General features: G+C 38.0%; 1 protein-coding gene across 2 annotated transcripts in view; it reads right to left on the reverse strand.

Annotated features, from left to right (window-relative positions):
- Nucleotides 1–282: 282 nt before the first annotated feature.
- RB195_007997 (uncharacterized protein) overlaps nucleotides 283–15,299 on the reverse strand; it is a gene marked incomplete at both ends in the record, with an annotated part of 36,989 nt that continues 21,972 nt past the window's right edge. For both annotated transcript variants that reach the window (XM_064181941.1, XM_064181942.1), the window contains 18 exons: nucleotides 283–352; nucleotides 1,266–1,320; nucleotides 1,406–1,550; nucleotides 1,648–1,721; nucleotides 1,777–1,918; nucleotides 2,972–3,124; nucleotides 3,188–3,322; nucleotides 3,775–3,846; nucleotides 4,159–4,295; nucleotides 5,868–5,957; nucleotides 6,035–6,139; nucleotides 6,240–6,396; nucleotides 6,456–6,556; nucleotides 7,233–7,323; nucleotides 7,384–7,520; nucleotides 7,575–7,715; nucleotides 7,775–7,902; nucleotides 8,871–8,945. In XM_064181941.1, the coding sequence (XP_064038693.1) occupies nucleotides 283–352; nucleotides 1,266–1,320; nucleotides 1,406–1,550; nucleotides 1,648–1,721; nucleotides 1,777–1,918; nucleotides 2,972–3,124; nucleotides 3,188–3,322; nucleotides 3,775–3,846; nucleotides 4,159–4,295; nucleotides 5,868–5,957; nucleotides 6,035–6,139; nucleotides 6,240–6,396; nucleotides 6,456–6,556; nucleotides 7,233–7,323; nucleotides 7,384–7,520; nucleotides 7,575–7,715; nucleotides 7,775–7,902; nucleotides 8,871–8,945 (2,008 nt within the window). The remainder of the gene's footprint in view (nucleotides 353–1,265; nucleotides 1,321–1,405; nucleotides 1,551–1,647; nucleotides 1,722–1,776; nucleotides 1,919–2,971; nucleotides 3,125–3,187; nucleotides 3,323–3,774; nucleotides 3,847–4,158; nucleotides 4,296–5,867; nucleotides 5,958–6,034; nucleotides 6,140–6,239; nucleotides 6,397–6,455; nucleotides 6,557–7,232; nucleotides 7,324–7,383; nucleotides 7,521–7,574; nucleotides 7,716–7,774; nucleotides 7,903–8,870; nucleotides 8,946–15,299) is intronic.

The raw sequence follows: 15,299 nt of genomic DNA on the forward strand, positions 1-15,299 counted from the left end.
TAACAGAAGCAGTGGTTTCGAACGGGCGTCTACAAGGATGTATTGGTGAGCGCAGGGACGAGGCAGTCACAACATTTGCATAAGAACAGAGAGAGAGAGGGAACGGGCAAGAACTGTGTAATGATCCGGGGAGAACAATGCAAGGCGTAGACTATTTTGACGAGATCTTCAGCTTCAGAAAAGTTATATATAGAATATATAGAGAAGAATGTACGAGCTGCACAGCGCGGGCTTGTACAGTAGAAGTGAGAATTGCCTAGTTAGGTTACGGGATCCTCGTAGTTAACGACGACGTTTCTCCACGTATTTGCACGTAGCGCAGCATTTCTGGCGCACTTCACCAGAGTCACAACTGAAAATATTTTTTTCTTAGGGAAAATTTTTGAACTCCAGTAGTTATACAGAATAACGCCGAGGTCCAGTTAAGATTAAAGGCAGCATACCACCAATCTGACGTGGGGAGGGAATCCGTGGGAAAAGGCAGAGATGGGATTGTGGACTGCCGAGTGGTTCCGCTCATCTCTTCCTAATCGTCGTGAAACAAAAAACGGCGCGGGATTAGTTTTAGTTCCTACGAAGTACGTTAGAACGCTCCTCTATGTATATGTTCTGGTCCCTTCAGCAGCCTTTTCATTAGTTTCACTTGAATAGGCTGGCGAGAAGACATCATTGATCCGCGACCGCTCGCACGTGGATGCGGCGCGGGCACGAGGGTGGCGCATTGCAGCTGAAACCGTCGTAAAAAAACCACACCTTCAACGCTAGAACCACCCAGATCCACCAGTTTACAACCACAATTCTTGCTTTTCCCGTAGATTCCCGCTCACGTCAGATTCGTGGTATGCTGCCTTTAACGACCACCAATTATGGCAATCGAATGTATCGAACAGCTAGAATGTTCTAGTAATTAGACTACGGTAAAAATCGTGATAGTGAGGCTTGATAGTTCAGAAAACTATATAAATTCTCCTTAAACCTCTGACAACACCCCTGCTCACCGGTGGGTCGCGCTTTGTTGGTCGGCCAAAAGATGAGCCGCACATTTTCACCAGTTCTTTTTTCATGATTTCCTAATTTTTTGAACTTTTTCTGTACTTATTGGGCTTATTATCTTTGAATATAATACAAATATAGTTCGTAAAATTCGATCGGCTTGTTCCACGCGCCAGAAACGCGAAAAAAAAACGCGCTGTCGTCGACAGATTGAAGGAAGAGACCATGCTGGAAAAGAGGTGAAAGTGGAGAAAACGAGGAAAAAAACCTACGAGTGGAACACTTTGATTATATCACAGTACCGCGAGTTGTCTTCGCAGGATTCGTCTAAACGGGAAAAATGCATTGCAGAAAAGATGGCAGGAGACATGCAGGACGAGAAGAAAATCAAGTAAGCTACAGTAAGCTTCACCTTGTTGTAGAGGAAGAGCCGTGGGGCGACACGGTGGCAACGAATCGCCGTGTGGACATGGGCGTGCTGCTGGCGGACGTCGTCCCTCACAGTTACGACCGGCTGCGGATCCGGTGGTCGCCCATACGCAGGAAAGTAAACGAAGCTGGAAAGATTGAAAAAATTGAACTAAAGTACTAATTGAACTAAAAAAGAGACCCAAAGTGGCTCTCACACAACAAAACACGGCACAGGAATCAAACCTGAACTCCGCCTGTGCCACAGTTTGATGAACACGATCCCCAATCGGACGCATGCCATTCCGCCTTACAGCTATCTACAAATTCCACTTTTACTTCAAATGTCATTCATTATAAGACAGCGTAACTCACGATTTTCGCACTCTTTTCGTGATTTAGGCCTCTGAGTCTTATCACAACGTTCCTCATCAACCGCTTGACCATTTTGCATCAAACATCGCACGTCCCGTCGCTGTTTAGCTGTTCCTTCCCTCACACAAGGGGCAGAAGAACACTAAATCGTAGAGGGTGTGGTTTAATTAAATAATATTTTTAGTCACTAAGGTTCAGCCTGTGAAAAATACTGAGCGCTAGTCATTTTTATCTGTTAGGTTACGACGGATGTCCTTAATGTTGGTGGAAATCAAAGCAGATTGATTTTCACCGTTACGGATAATTTTTGGATGGTTCCGTCTTTGTGATTTTTGTCACAAATCCGTTTTCTTCCATTATAAATACGTAGATATGATTGTTTATAAGGTTAATAAGTTTAAGTTTATAAGTTTTATAGTCTACAGACGATACTGATTTCTAACAACAGTCAGCTACTACGAGGATTATCTGGAAAATCGTGAAAATTCAGCTAGAAGGTTCAGATTTTTGAGAATTCGAAGCTGAAAAGGAATTGTTGACTTTCCTATTACTTTTATATTTTACGTCTAATTATTTCAATAACTGTAGAAGAACAGCAGCAGTTTAGAAAGATCCCGAAAAACCAAATAGAATGCGGCTAAATATGTGCTTCGTTTAGAAGTTGACCTAAGTTAAGTAAGGTTCCTGGAAAGAGTCACCATGGGGAATTACATTCACATAACGTAAGTGGAAAAAAGTGAAATATTTAAAATAAAAGTTTATATATTTAATATTTAATATCCATCATCATTTATTATCATTTAATATTTATTATTATTAATATTTATTGTTATTATATTATTATTCTTTATCATTACCTAAAATAATATTAATATTACTTATTACTATATAACAATTACAATATATTTAAAATACCCATTTAAACTAAAATTCAAAGATCACTCATTTGCTATTTATTTGTATGTACTTGGACTGTTGTTTTTATTTACACTAAGCTATGAAGTACTTAAGATGACCGATACGATGTTCATGGATGAAAAACGACTTGTTTATTTGTTTGTGTCAGTTATCATGGAAACTTCAGGATTTGTTTCAGGAGTTCCGGAAAATCTAGCTCATGAGAGAGAATTCCGGTTGAATCCCACTGTCTCTCACGGTGAACCTCAGAAAACAAAAAAAAAACAACTGAAATCACCTCTGTCCAGTCACTTGCGTCCCATCTTGGACATTCGTCCTTATGGCAAGGTCTGGTCTCTGGTGGACGCGGGGAAGCCAATGCACTGCACAAACGTTGATCACCAGCCTTACGTTTCCCGTCCACCATAACCGTACATTTTACCTCACGAGCCTAAGCGATTCGGATACGTTTCTCTATAGGACAAATAGTAGGGAAAAAAAAACTGCTGATTACTTGATAGCCGGCTACACCGCACGTGCTTTGCTTGCAGTCCGTCCAATGACCTATTTCCCAGCGTGCTTGGATTGTGTCGCGATGTTTCTGTAGTTCCCGGGCCACTTCTTCATAGCTGCCGGCGGAGAGAATTCCCTGAAGTTTACGCTTATTTAAGACTACTTATCTACCTATGTACTATTTAATTACTTATTATTTATTATTTATTCAACTAACCGTTTAATTAAATACCTATTTATCCCATTACCTTGGTACTTACTACCTATTATTTATTTAATTACCCATTTAAAATCTGGTTCACTATGAAAGCCGAGGCTTCTTTAAAGTTCAAATTTTAAAATTCTAAAATTAAACTTGGAGCTGATTTACGCTAATTTGCTTCAGGGAAAACTATGAGTAAAATCGCAAGTGAATATTCGACTGAGTCACTGCATAGTGCCCCCGAATGGTGCAGGTTAGAGAAAAGAGAGCCAGAGGTGGTTCAGGCGAGAATTTGCGCGCATGGCGGGCAGACGCGTTGCGTCAGTCCGGCTGAACATGTCCTACGGCCACTGTGTGAGAGAATAACGGAAATATTGAGAACATACCTCAAAAAATGAGGAATTCTTGCTGGCCGCTTTCACATTTTTCGATAAATCCGTCAGACGTGGACGATGTGGCTGCAACAGGAAGTCCTTTTATTTATTTATTTATTTATTTATTTATTTATTCTTCTTCTATTCTTCTTCTATTCATTTATTTATATTTATATATATATATTTATTCTTCTATTTATTTTATTTTATTTGACTATTTCTTTCTAATTATGGCTGTAAAACCACAGGAATTATTCGAATTGAAGTTCTCAGGTGGTAGTTCCTCATACAAGATGTTCCATCACTTATTAATTCCATTATTAATAATTAAAAATGCATTATTTTGCATTCAAGAAGGGGAAAAAATAGTAGTTCCCTGTCCGACGAAGATCCCACCTTGTCCTCATCACGATACTTGAATCTCAACGTAACATTTCCTTGGAGTGTGTCTGTGTAGCACTCGTAAAGTCCGGCATCCTCCATTCGAGCGTGGAAAAGACGTAGGTTCCCGTTAGCGGACACTTTAATATGCGCTGAAACCAAAACGATGGAGAATAATGGAAAATTTTAATGATCAAGATGTAGGGACTTGTTATAGAAAAACGAGGATGCTAGTAAATCTCCTAAGTTTCGTAAACTAGATTTTTTTTCATAAATTGAATTAATTAAATTTGTCTTGTTAAAGGCATCAACCCACGAAACTGAGGTGGTACGGATTTCAGGTGGAGTACTCGTATACAGGATCGTAGATTATGTAGAGAAGGGTGACTTTGTCCATTTCTTCCTAATTGCCGTAAAAAAACGGCCCGGACCATACGGCTTCGAGCGCTCTGGCGCGCTATTTTCTACAACGAGTTCGATTGGAGCGCGCCAGCCTTGTGCACGCGCGCATCTTCCGGGCCGTTTTTTTACGGGAATTAGGAAAAAAATGGACGGAATTACACCTCACTCCATAATCTCCTATCCCGTGTACAAATACTCCACCTGAAATCCGCACCACCTCAGATGCTGCCTTTAAACTGGAAAAAGCTTCGAAAAAACTCGGATTCCGCTCTTAAATCTCATTACAATTTCTAATATTTAATAACCATGAAATATTTTACATTTTACAAGTGTTCACCTAATGAATGTGTAAATGAATGAAAGAAATAAATAACGCTATCGATTAATCTAAGAATCTTTACAAAAAAGAGTATTATGTGTGCATATCTTCTATTTTATCTTGTAAAGGTGTCACATAGGACAAGAATGGAATTAGATTCTTCTTGTCGTTCCACTTGTAAATTCCAGTATTAGTCCCTTGACATCCGAATTCCCGAAGATACATTTAACTTCTGGGTTTCCTCCACCCATACTCACTTTCCAGCCCCCATAATGGTTAGTAGTAGTTTCGATTCTTCTCGAACAACTGAGCAGAATCTCAGAATTTTTTTTAAGGACATCGTCGTCCCGATTGATTAATGAACCTCGTTCTGTCCATGGATAGGATAAGAAGTGAGAAAGTCGTGCAGAAAATTTTTTTTGAAAGTTTAATCATTTTTTCCATAAAAAAATAGTTCTTTTTACCTGAAAAAATATTAACGACTTCTGCACTCCCACCACTGCACGCCTTCTGTAATGCGTAAGAATTCCGTCAATTTATCTTCTTTGAAAAGAAATATTTGTTTTTCGAATAAGGATAATATGTGCATTGATTCGTCAGGAACTATTTCATCTGCTTGAGAGCGATGGAAAGGTGGTTGGTTGGCCCCGGGAAGTTTTGAACCATTAGCCGTGGAAACGCTGCCGAAACGTCCTACCATTGAGCTATACCCACCCATGAATACGGCAGTAACATTTCAGTGTAAGTTTCAGTGTATGCAGACGTATGCACTATTGTTTCTTGCAGGGAAACGAAAAAAAAATTGTGCACTTATTTTTGGAACATTTCTTGTAAAAAAAAGGGAGCTTTTGGGTTGAAAAATTGCAGAAATGCACTTTTAGGAACTGAAAACGTTTTGACAGTTTTTTAAGGCTAGAAAAACTTAAAAGTTATGCATCAAAGCTGAAAAGACAGGCGATTTTTTGTGGAAATGAATTCCTGGGGGTGAAGAAGCATAAATTACCGTCATTTCTTATCCTTTTCCCGTTCTTCGTCCAGTAGATCTTCTTTTTATCGAAATTTTTACGTGGGCATTTTATTTTGATGCTTGTGCCTTAAATACGTGAATTAAGCCACAATGATAAATATAAACAAAAATAAACAAAACAAAAAGATAAACAAGGAAAATACCCTGATATAAAGTTGCAACTCCTCCAATGCCTAGTGTGAGTTTTTTCTCGGATGCATTTTGCTCGAATACTCGATTTGATAGAAGTTGTGGTTTTCCGCATGAACCTGTAACGGATTCAATGGAAATGAGTAATGGATACTTATAAATCCATTTATTGAGTAAATATAAATATTTATAGACAAAAATCTATATCCTAGCGCCCACCTAGACTACACATTTGAACCGATGCTGGTTTTTCCGCCCTGCATTCTCTTTCAGAACGGATTTCCCTCCGACCTCTAGCGTCTCTTCCCTCACACATTACACTTCTAGTTTGTTCACCTGATCCACAAGAAGCAGAGCATTCAGTCCATTCACCAGTCTGGGAAGAAAAGATGGTTAGGAAAGATCAACAAGAAAAAATCTGGAATGAAATCTCACAATCCAGCTCGCCGGACATTCCACAATTCCGCAATTTTCGGTTTCACTCGGTTTCGGTAGTGGACATTCCATGTCACGAAGAACTATGTGAGCATCTGCTCCTGAAAATTCGATCTATTTCTGGATTTTAAGTGGACAAACGCTTATCTTGCCCCTATTAGGTTAAGTCATAAATAAATTCCGTTTTCTTTTTCATAGATTTATTGTGATTTTGATGTCTTCAGCTTCTCTGCTACATTTCTCATTGTTTTTCCTGGATTTTATCCCTATATTGACTTTAAAATATCGAAAACTGAAGAGCAACCCCCTTGGTTCGTTTTTTCAAGGTCACATCTCTGGAACGGAATCTGAAAAACCAATTTCTAACCACCTGATCGATTATCACCATACCAGTGCACACTTTTTGAGCATTTTTTCGTTTTTTTAACATTCTTTTCACTTTTTTTGTTGTAAAAATTGTATAAATTGTACAAATATAATAAATTGAATTTGGATACTGTATTGCCGTACTCTGTACAAATTTCCAAAGCATCGCATAGCTAATTGTATTTTTTTATTCTCCATTTTCAAGGTGAACAGAAATAAATTAAGCCTAATGTGCATAACACTAGGCTGTTGTCTGAAGACTCTGAGCTCCCGAAGCTATGCCTGCGTGGCGAAAACAAAAATCCCTTGTTTTGGTAACTCAGTGCGTACGTAAACAATAACAATAGTGTACCTAAGCAGAAGATGTTTATGATTCAATCTAAAATTTCATTAAAATCAAAAAGGTCGAACCTCCACTACGGCTAACAGGACGTATACAGCTCACGGAACGAGTTGCTGTACCACCACCGCATGTAGCTGAACACGGTCCAAAGTTCCCAACCTAGATTACAGCGATCAAGCCGCGAACGGTGACGTGACGGTCCTACAACGATCTCAGTACCTGCCAAACAGGCGGACAAGCATGTTGATTACATTGACGGACGAGTTGTGGTGGACGAGTTCTCGCATCACATTGGGACCATGGCACCGCTCTTCCTGACGCCACTTCTCGACATAATAGCGCCGCTTTTTGCTTCCCTAGAATTGTTATTTTGCTTTTCTGGAAGATCCTTAGGTTTAGGACGAATATACCTCCAAGGCAACTGGCCGAACACGGTCCCCAGTCACCATTCTCCCATTTGAACGGGGACTCATCGCGGCTAGTCTTCGGATCTTCCTGAAGTGGGCATGGACGTGCCTCGCATGGTTCGAAAAGAGAGGGTTGCGGTTGTGCTGCAAGAATCTCTTTTTTCTACTAGTTCTATGCGAAATAATCGAGCGCAAAGATATACATTGACATTCGGAGTACGGTAAACGGATCATGCCTGCCATCGGATGCGCAGCCATACATTCAGCGGAACGTGTTTGTACACCTGGTCCGCATGTTGTGGAACATTCACTCCAGGCGCTGAGTACAAGTCTGAAAAAATTCGTACAAATATGAGGTGCATAGAAGGTTGGTACGAATTGAAAAATCACGCCATTTTTTCTGACGATGGATGAGAGCCCTTGGTTTTTTTTTCATTTTCATCATCTCCTATTTGTAGCCTGATCTATAGTCGGGTCAAAACCGGGACCTGCATTTACGTAAGCATCTGCGCTAGAAGCGGTGCAGTGGAGCGCAACGGTTAGGATGGAACGGGACCATTAGCACCACTCATAACTGCAGTCCACAATGGTCCCACCTCGGCCCTAACCGCTAGCTCCACCGCTCCGCTTCGAGCGCATACGTTCAGTTGTGCATTTACAGAATTCGTATATTTCTTCTGTACAATGTACTTAAATCTTACTATACTTAAAATTTACATCAGTAACGGATTCAAAATATACTAAAATATTCATGTCTGTTAAATCATCCCAAGGAGAAAGGGCTTTCTGGTCAGGTTTCCTAACCAGACATGATTTCTTCCATGGTTTAAAGGTAGCACCCCACGAATCTGAGGTGATACGGATTTCAGGTGGAGTGTTCGTATACGGTGTCGTAGATTATGGAGAGGTGGGTGATTCCGTCCATTTCTTTCTAATTGCCGTAAAAAACGCCCCGGGCGTTCCAGCCTGCTATTTTCTACGGCGAGTTCAATTGGAGCGCGCCAGCCGTGTGCACACGCCCCTTCTTCCGGGCCGTTTTTTACGCCAATTAGCAAGAAATGGATGGGATCACCCCCTCTCCATAATCTACGAGTCTGTATACGAATACTCCACCTGAAATCCGTGCCACCTCAGATTCGTGGGGTGATGCCTTCAATGGTATCGTAGAGGAGATAAAGACCTATAAAAACAGGAAAGTCGGCCCATGAAATCAATATCCTGAAATATTCGAGAATGTGACTTGTTTAATATTGATTCTAACAATTAATTCTTATCTGTTTACGCCAAAAAAAAACAAACCTAGGCGAATGTCCATTATTTTCTGCCGGATTGTATGACGACTCGTCGAGAAACTTCCTATCACTCCAATCAATGCTGAAAAAACACAGAGTTTCATTGTTTCCATTCTACTCGACGGAACACACACTTTTTTTGATGTTGTGCCCTTTAGAAATAGAAAATTTTGAATGAGTGCCTCTTCTTTTGTTTTCGAAAAGAAAAGAAGAGATTTTGTAAGGACACCTCTTGTGTCTCAAGTGATAAGCCTTGAAGATTCAGCCACTCGTACTGAAGTTCTTTCATTGATTTCTATACGTTGGTCAGCTGCTTAATACGGTAAAACACATTTTATTTGATATTATTCGGTAAATGGAACTGTAATAAGTGCCGCGGAAGGCATTTTATAAAAAGAAAAGTGAAAATAAGGGGGGGGGGGGGTTAATTCATATAGTTCCCACTAAGCAATAATTATTACACAAATTTAAAAGATCAGGTGGTAATGGATAGAGTTTAGTGGTAGTTTGATGTTGATCAAACCCTTTGGGGATGCGCCAACGGGTTCCACATCAATCCAGTATCGTTTGAGGTTTACAAACGCTCATACGACGTATACAATAAGTTCTTGGAGCCATCCGATGTATCTTTTCAGCGTCTTTATCCTCGCAAACGAGTCTGGTACCAATCCGAAGCATGAAAAACTTCCATAGCTCATTGATGGCTTCGAACTATCGACTGTAAAATCGCAGTCGAAACTTCTTACCACTGCGCTATACCAGCCAACGGGTTAATCCACAAAACTGACTCAAAAACGTTGTAGTTAGTCTACAATTCACCTGAAAAGCTCGAAAGCTCTCACCAAGCGGAGAAGGAGGGGGGTGGGGAGCGGTAAGGACGGGGAAATGCTTGGAGTGACGGTTCCTTTCGGGATTTCTTTAAACGTAAATATAGTAAGGAACTTATTGATTACACGGCCATATTATAAAAGACGCAAATGCGTACATACAAATGCTAAGGCACCTTTTCCATCCACATGTAAAAGATTTCAAAAAAAGCATACAGCAGAACTTATCCAGAATGGTGCGTCGTAAAGGTAACTTATTTTTATGATAATTAAGGTGTTTACAGTTGCTACTACAAATACCGTAGTGGATTATCGAATTTCCCCAGTTTTATTTCTCTTTGAACAAATGAGTAATGTTTTTTATTAGCATCAAAAATAAGAGAACTAATGGATTTTATTATGGAATACCTTGGGAATAATAGGATTTGGTTTGGTTGCGGGATGCTTCAAGGATCTTAGGATCTGGGTTTTATTGTGGGATACTTTCGAGACCCGAAGACTTAGGGAGCATATAAAACGAGTCAGAGTAAACCTCCCCAACATTTCCCAGAGATACTCCAGATAATCGAGGTGTGCTTCGGGTGTCAACAAAAAACCTTTGTCATTTTCTTTTCTTTTCCTCGGCAATTCCTTCTCACCATTTCTAATTTAAATTCTATTTTATTCCTTTTTAAATTCTAATTTTACTCTTTTTCAATTTTTTAACTAGTCATAGCCGTCCGTTTGGTGGTCACCAATGGTCCGACTACTTTACTACTACAAATCGCCACTAAAGCGCTGCGGGTCGTACTGGCCCGAGTAATTCTCGCGCTGTCACTTCATGTAGCAGCGTTAGTTGTAAACGATGATGTCTGTTCTACGACGATGGTGAGCTAATGGTGGACATCGTGATGATGATGGAAATATTTCCACGAAAATGAGTTACGATATTGTGGCTAGGATTTCAGTCGCCTAATCCATCATTCGTGACATTTATTCCATCATGTCATGTACATCAAACCACTATTATATGTATGTAGTATCAGGTTGACGTGAAAAAAGGTGTAGATCTTTTTATCCATTAATTTTAACACGGTATTTTATAGCAATAAAATAAGAAGTAAATTTAAACGGAAATTGTGATTGGACATCGGAGGACAAAAATCAGATTAGTTCCGGAAGAAACTACATTTCTTTTAATGAACTACTTTTCATAAACATATTTAGAAAGGGCATAGAAATAGCCTTTCAATAAATAATAATAATAGCAATAATAATAATAATAATAATAATAATAATAATAATAATAATAATAATGGTAATAATAATAATAATAATAATAATAATAATAATAATAATAATAATAATGGTTTAAATAATAATAGTAATAATGGTAATAATAATAATACTTAACATAATATACTTGTGATACTTAAAATAATTACTAACTTAATATAATATCCTAGCATCTATCCATATCAAAAATTCAACGATTTATATTTATTTTATTTATATTTTATTTTGTTTTTTTTTATTTATTATTTTTACTTTTTTATTAACACTTTTATTTTTTATTATTTATGTTTAATTTGGTTTTTTTTTTCAAATTTACCATCTTTATCTTATAATAAGTTGTACTAGTATCAACAATTGTTCTAATATAATATATAACAATAATAGTAATAATAATAATGATATAATAATAATAATTCGTACAAGACTTCGTACAATAGTCTCACTTTGTGGTTTTTATCGTTATAAAATAGTGTTAAAGGTAATAAAACCTGAATGAACATGGATTTCTTTTGGATCAATTTGGAATTTTTCATAAAATCACTTCAATTTTCGCGCAATTGAGCTCTGAGTCCACCGATTCCAGAGAGAAATGAGAGAATCAACGAATTTCCCCTGCTCTCCTTTCCTAGTTGTGTACATACGTTCAGCAACGAACGATGTAGCAAGAAATTGTAAAGTTATTCATGAAATTTCCATGCGAACACCATGCAAACATTGTGCAACCCGTCGCCTCAGCCACGAACACATGAACGTATTGAAAAGAAAGCGACATTCTTCGCATATACGCGTACATTTCGTTTTGTTTTGAGACAGAAGTTAACGAATTTTTTTCTTCACCATCAAATTTTTTTTCATTATAAAAGTATTACTATATTATTAGTATTATAATGTTTCTATTATTATAATAACTACCATTATATTGTTCTATTATCGACTGAAAAGTTCTTTGTCACGAAATTAAAGCATTTGCGCTAGCACTTATCCATATCAATTATTCAATAATTTATTTTTAATTTATATTTAAGTTTTTTAAATTTACTTATTAGTGTTATATACTATATTACTACATTATATTTATACTCATTATTATTTGTTTTATTTTGTAATAAATTGCACTATTATCAACAGTTGTTTTCCTAGAGGGAAGCCCATTAAATTAATTTTTTTAAAAATTTAATGGACCATTGTTTTTAAATGCGACCAGAACAAACAAGGAAATATTGCTTCGAAAAAAAAACTGATTTCTAGAAGGAAGACCAAGAAAATATGAACTGAGCTGAGGAAAAGACTATCGGCTCCTGCGCTGAAAATAGAGCTTAGGACTTGCTTGAGGGGTTCCGGAAAGTTTTTCGAGTGGAAATCAGCATCAGGCAAAGTTGCTTCAACTCTGTCTGCCTTTTTTTGATTAAAATCGATTGATAGGGTTAAGGAAATCAAGGCGGAAATTAAGGAAGAGTTAAGGCGAAAGGTTGTAGCAAAATTTTGGAAGCTCTAAAACAGCTCTTTTCCTGCTGAACATCCATTCGGAGAGCTGACTCCATGAAAAAAACAAACACTTCCCATATGAACGACAATACATCAAAGTACGTTTTCTATCGAGAGCGCTTCCAAAATGCTCCAAACGATTCAAAGACTTCAAAGAATTCTCCGCCTTTTTTCAATTTTTTGAATAGAAACTTTACTTTAGGAACTTTTCTTGACCCTTTAACAGTCTGAAATTGTAGAGGAAAAAAACATTTCCGCTCATTTTACTCACTTTTCGTTTTAGTTTTTTTTTTTTTCATAGGAAACTTTTTTTGTTTTTATTTCGTGCACGGCTATGAAGAACCGAAAAGCAATAAATAAAACTGTCTTATGAATAGTAGTAAATAGTCTTATAAATAATAATAAATAGTTTTATAATAGTTTTTAAAATGAATTCCTTCAGCTGTAGCCAAGATTGGTATTGATCGTCTTTATTAAACAACGGCTAACTTTATAATAATAAATAGTCTTCACCAAAACTTCTTTGTCAAAACGGGAAAACCACAAAATCGTGACTCTTTATTTCTTTGTTTGTTTATTTTCTCATTCACTCATTCAAAAATACTTTAATACCTGGCCTTTTGTCAACAAAGTGCTCATTCATCAAAGAAGATAACCTTTGCCTGCTCGTAAATCAACACCTCACATAATTACCGCGTACTCGGTAGGTTGATCAGATTAGTAGAAGTGCCTCACACACCTGCTATTTATCCTGAAAATCCAGAAATTCCGATCAACCTCATCCCTTAAAATTTTTATTCTACTCAGCCGTGAAAGTGATTGTCTTGACCGACCGACAGACCGACTGCGAGATTTGTGCGTGTGCTGGTCTTAGTGCGTATAACAAATGTTTTGCGCGATTTTAAGTTGATCCCATGAGAGCGACGAGGCCGGCAGCGCCAGCAGCAGCAGCAGCTAATTCCGTCCGTGCACTACACGAGCAGTTCATATCGGTCGTTCATATTTGTCGAAATATACGCGAGCAAAAAAAAATCCCCCATCTTCTCCTTTGGGACCTTCTTTGGAAAATGAGAACGCAATTCTGAACTTAAAGAGATATGTAGCTGCTCCTTTGACTGACTTTTTATTACCTTCCCTTAACCACCCGCACGCACTTGACCCGAGATAAGGAAGAAAGGAACCGACCTGGATGGAAAGTCGTAAATTAGCTCGATCGGCTACTTCTCAGTAAACATTCCACTCTTTGCTTTTCCTTGCTTTTTTTCTGCCCCATGGAGAGAAATCTCTCAGGAACCAAACGAAAAAAATCCTTGCCCCGAAACTTTGCAGAATTTCTCTTTTTGAGACGTTAGAAATAGATTCGAAGAAGCAGTCTTCTCAGTTTTTCCTCATTTTTCCCTCCTCTGGTGCTGTGCCATGATAAATTTACTTGTTTCCGTTTGTCTTGAGAAGAATGAAAAATTGAGGTATTTTTTTCCACCGGTTTGAAGAACACTTCGTCTTGAAAAATCCCTTTCTTGGGAATGAGAAAAGGTTCTTTATTAGGAATTCTATACAAAATTCATTGTGTTTGGGGAGAAGAGAAAACCTAACACAGAAAGTGGACAGAAGAGCTTCACTGGAAGAAAAGGAAGATGAAAAAATCCTTGCATATTTGGCAAAAGTATAGTAAAAGCAAGTATTTTTATTAACACTTGAAAATAACAAAATTATTTTAAAAACGCTTTCAAAATTTTAAAAAGCCTCGAACTAGGGAAGCTATGTTAGCATAATGATTCATTCCAATTCTACGATGTGATTGTTAGATTTATTTATTTGTTTATCTATTTATTTATTTGAAAACTCCCTTAGGTGTGGAATTAAACGGAAACAAGAAAAAACAGAGATCGTCAAAATTTCCCCTTAGTTTTATTCCTTATATTTTATACTTTGCTTTTTTTTTCGTTTTTTAAAGACATCTCTAAAACTCTTGGCCTATTTAGGTTACCATGGATAGAAGCGTGAAGAAAAATGTTGAAAGATTTCCGGAAGTCGCTGGTCGATGTGACAAAACACTACTAACTTCAAAGTATTTCTTCGAAATGTACCGCCGGAGGGCTGTCAGTCCGTGAATTTGAATGACAATGCAATGATTATGATGTGTCAACACGAATTACTGCAATAATTCACTTACTCGGCCCGAAGTGGTCAAGAGTGGGTAATTTGTGAAGGCGTGAACGATGGCGTGGGCTCTTCGGCTGATGGACTTGTGGTCAGTTTATGAGAGAAAATGTTCCGTTATAGGTAGTGATTTTCGGGAAGCCGGAAGACGTTCAGGATCCGGATCCGGATTAGATCCAAAATTTTTCACAGGTAGACTTCCGTGGGAGTATGCCGACAGCACTTCGCTCGACAAAACGCTGGTTATCCAGACCAATCGCAAACCACTCGAATTAATGAGGAATCGCAAGAATTCCATGGATGCGAAATCACGGCAGCAACGCATGGGATCCGCGTGGACGCTTATGGATGTGGATGCCAGCAGCACTGATGGCACTTTTTTCCCCATTCTGCCGGGAACGAGAAGACAACAATTAGCAAATAAGCATGTAACAAATATATGTATGGATGAGCGGATGTCATCGGATGGGACGCATTCCATTCAGAAGAGTTCACACTGCTATAAATTTGTGCTTTTTTTTTCTTATTTACTTACCACCTGTTCGCTTGAAAAAATATACATGTCAAATAATTATCATAATAATTTTTAAAAAACAATATTGCAATATTGAGTACAATACTTTCTTTTTTTCCAGTTAACGCTTCTCCAAAAGAAAAAATCTGCAAAAAGCAACAGCATTCACTTGGAA

This window comes from Necator americanus, chromosome I (assembly GCF_031761385.1).
Source record: "Necator americanus strain Aroian chromosome I, whole genome shotgun sequence".
Classification (NCBI taxonomy): Eukaryota; Metazoa; Nematoda; class Chromadorea; order Rhabditida; family Ancylostomatidae; genus Necator; species Necator americanus.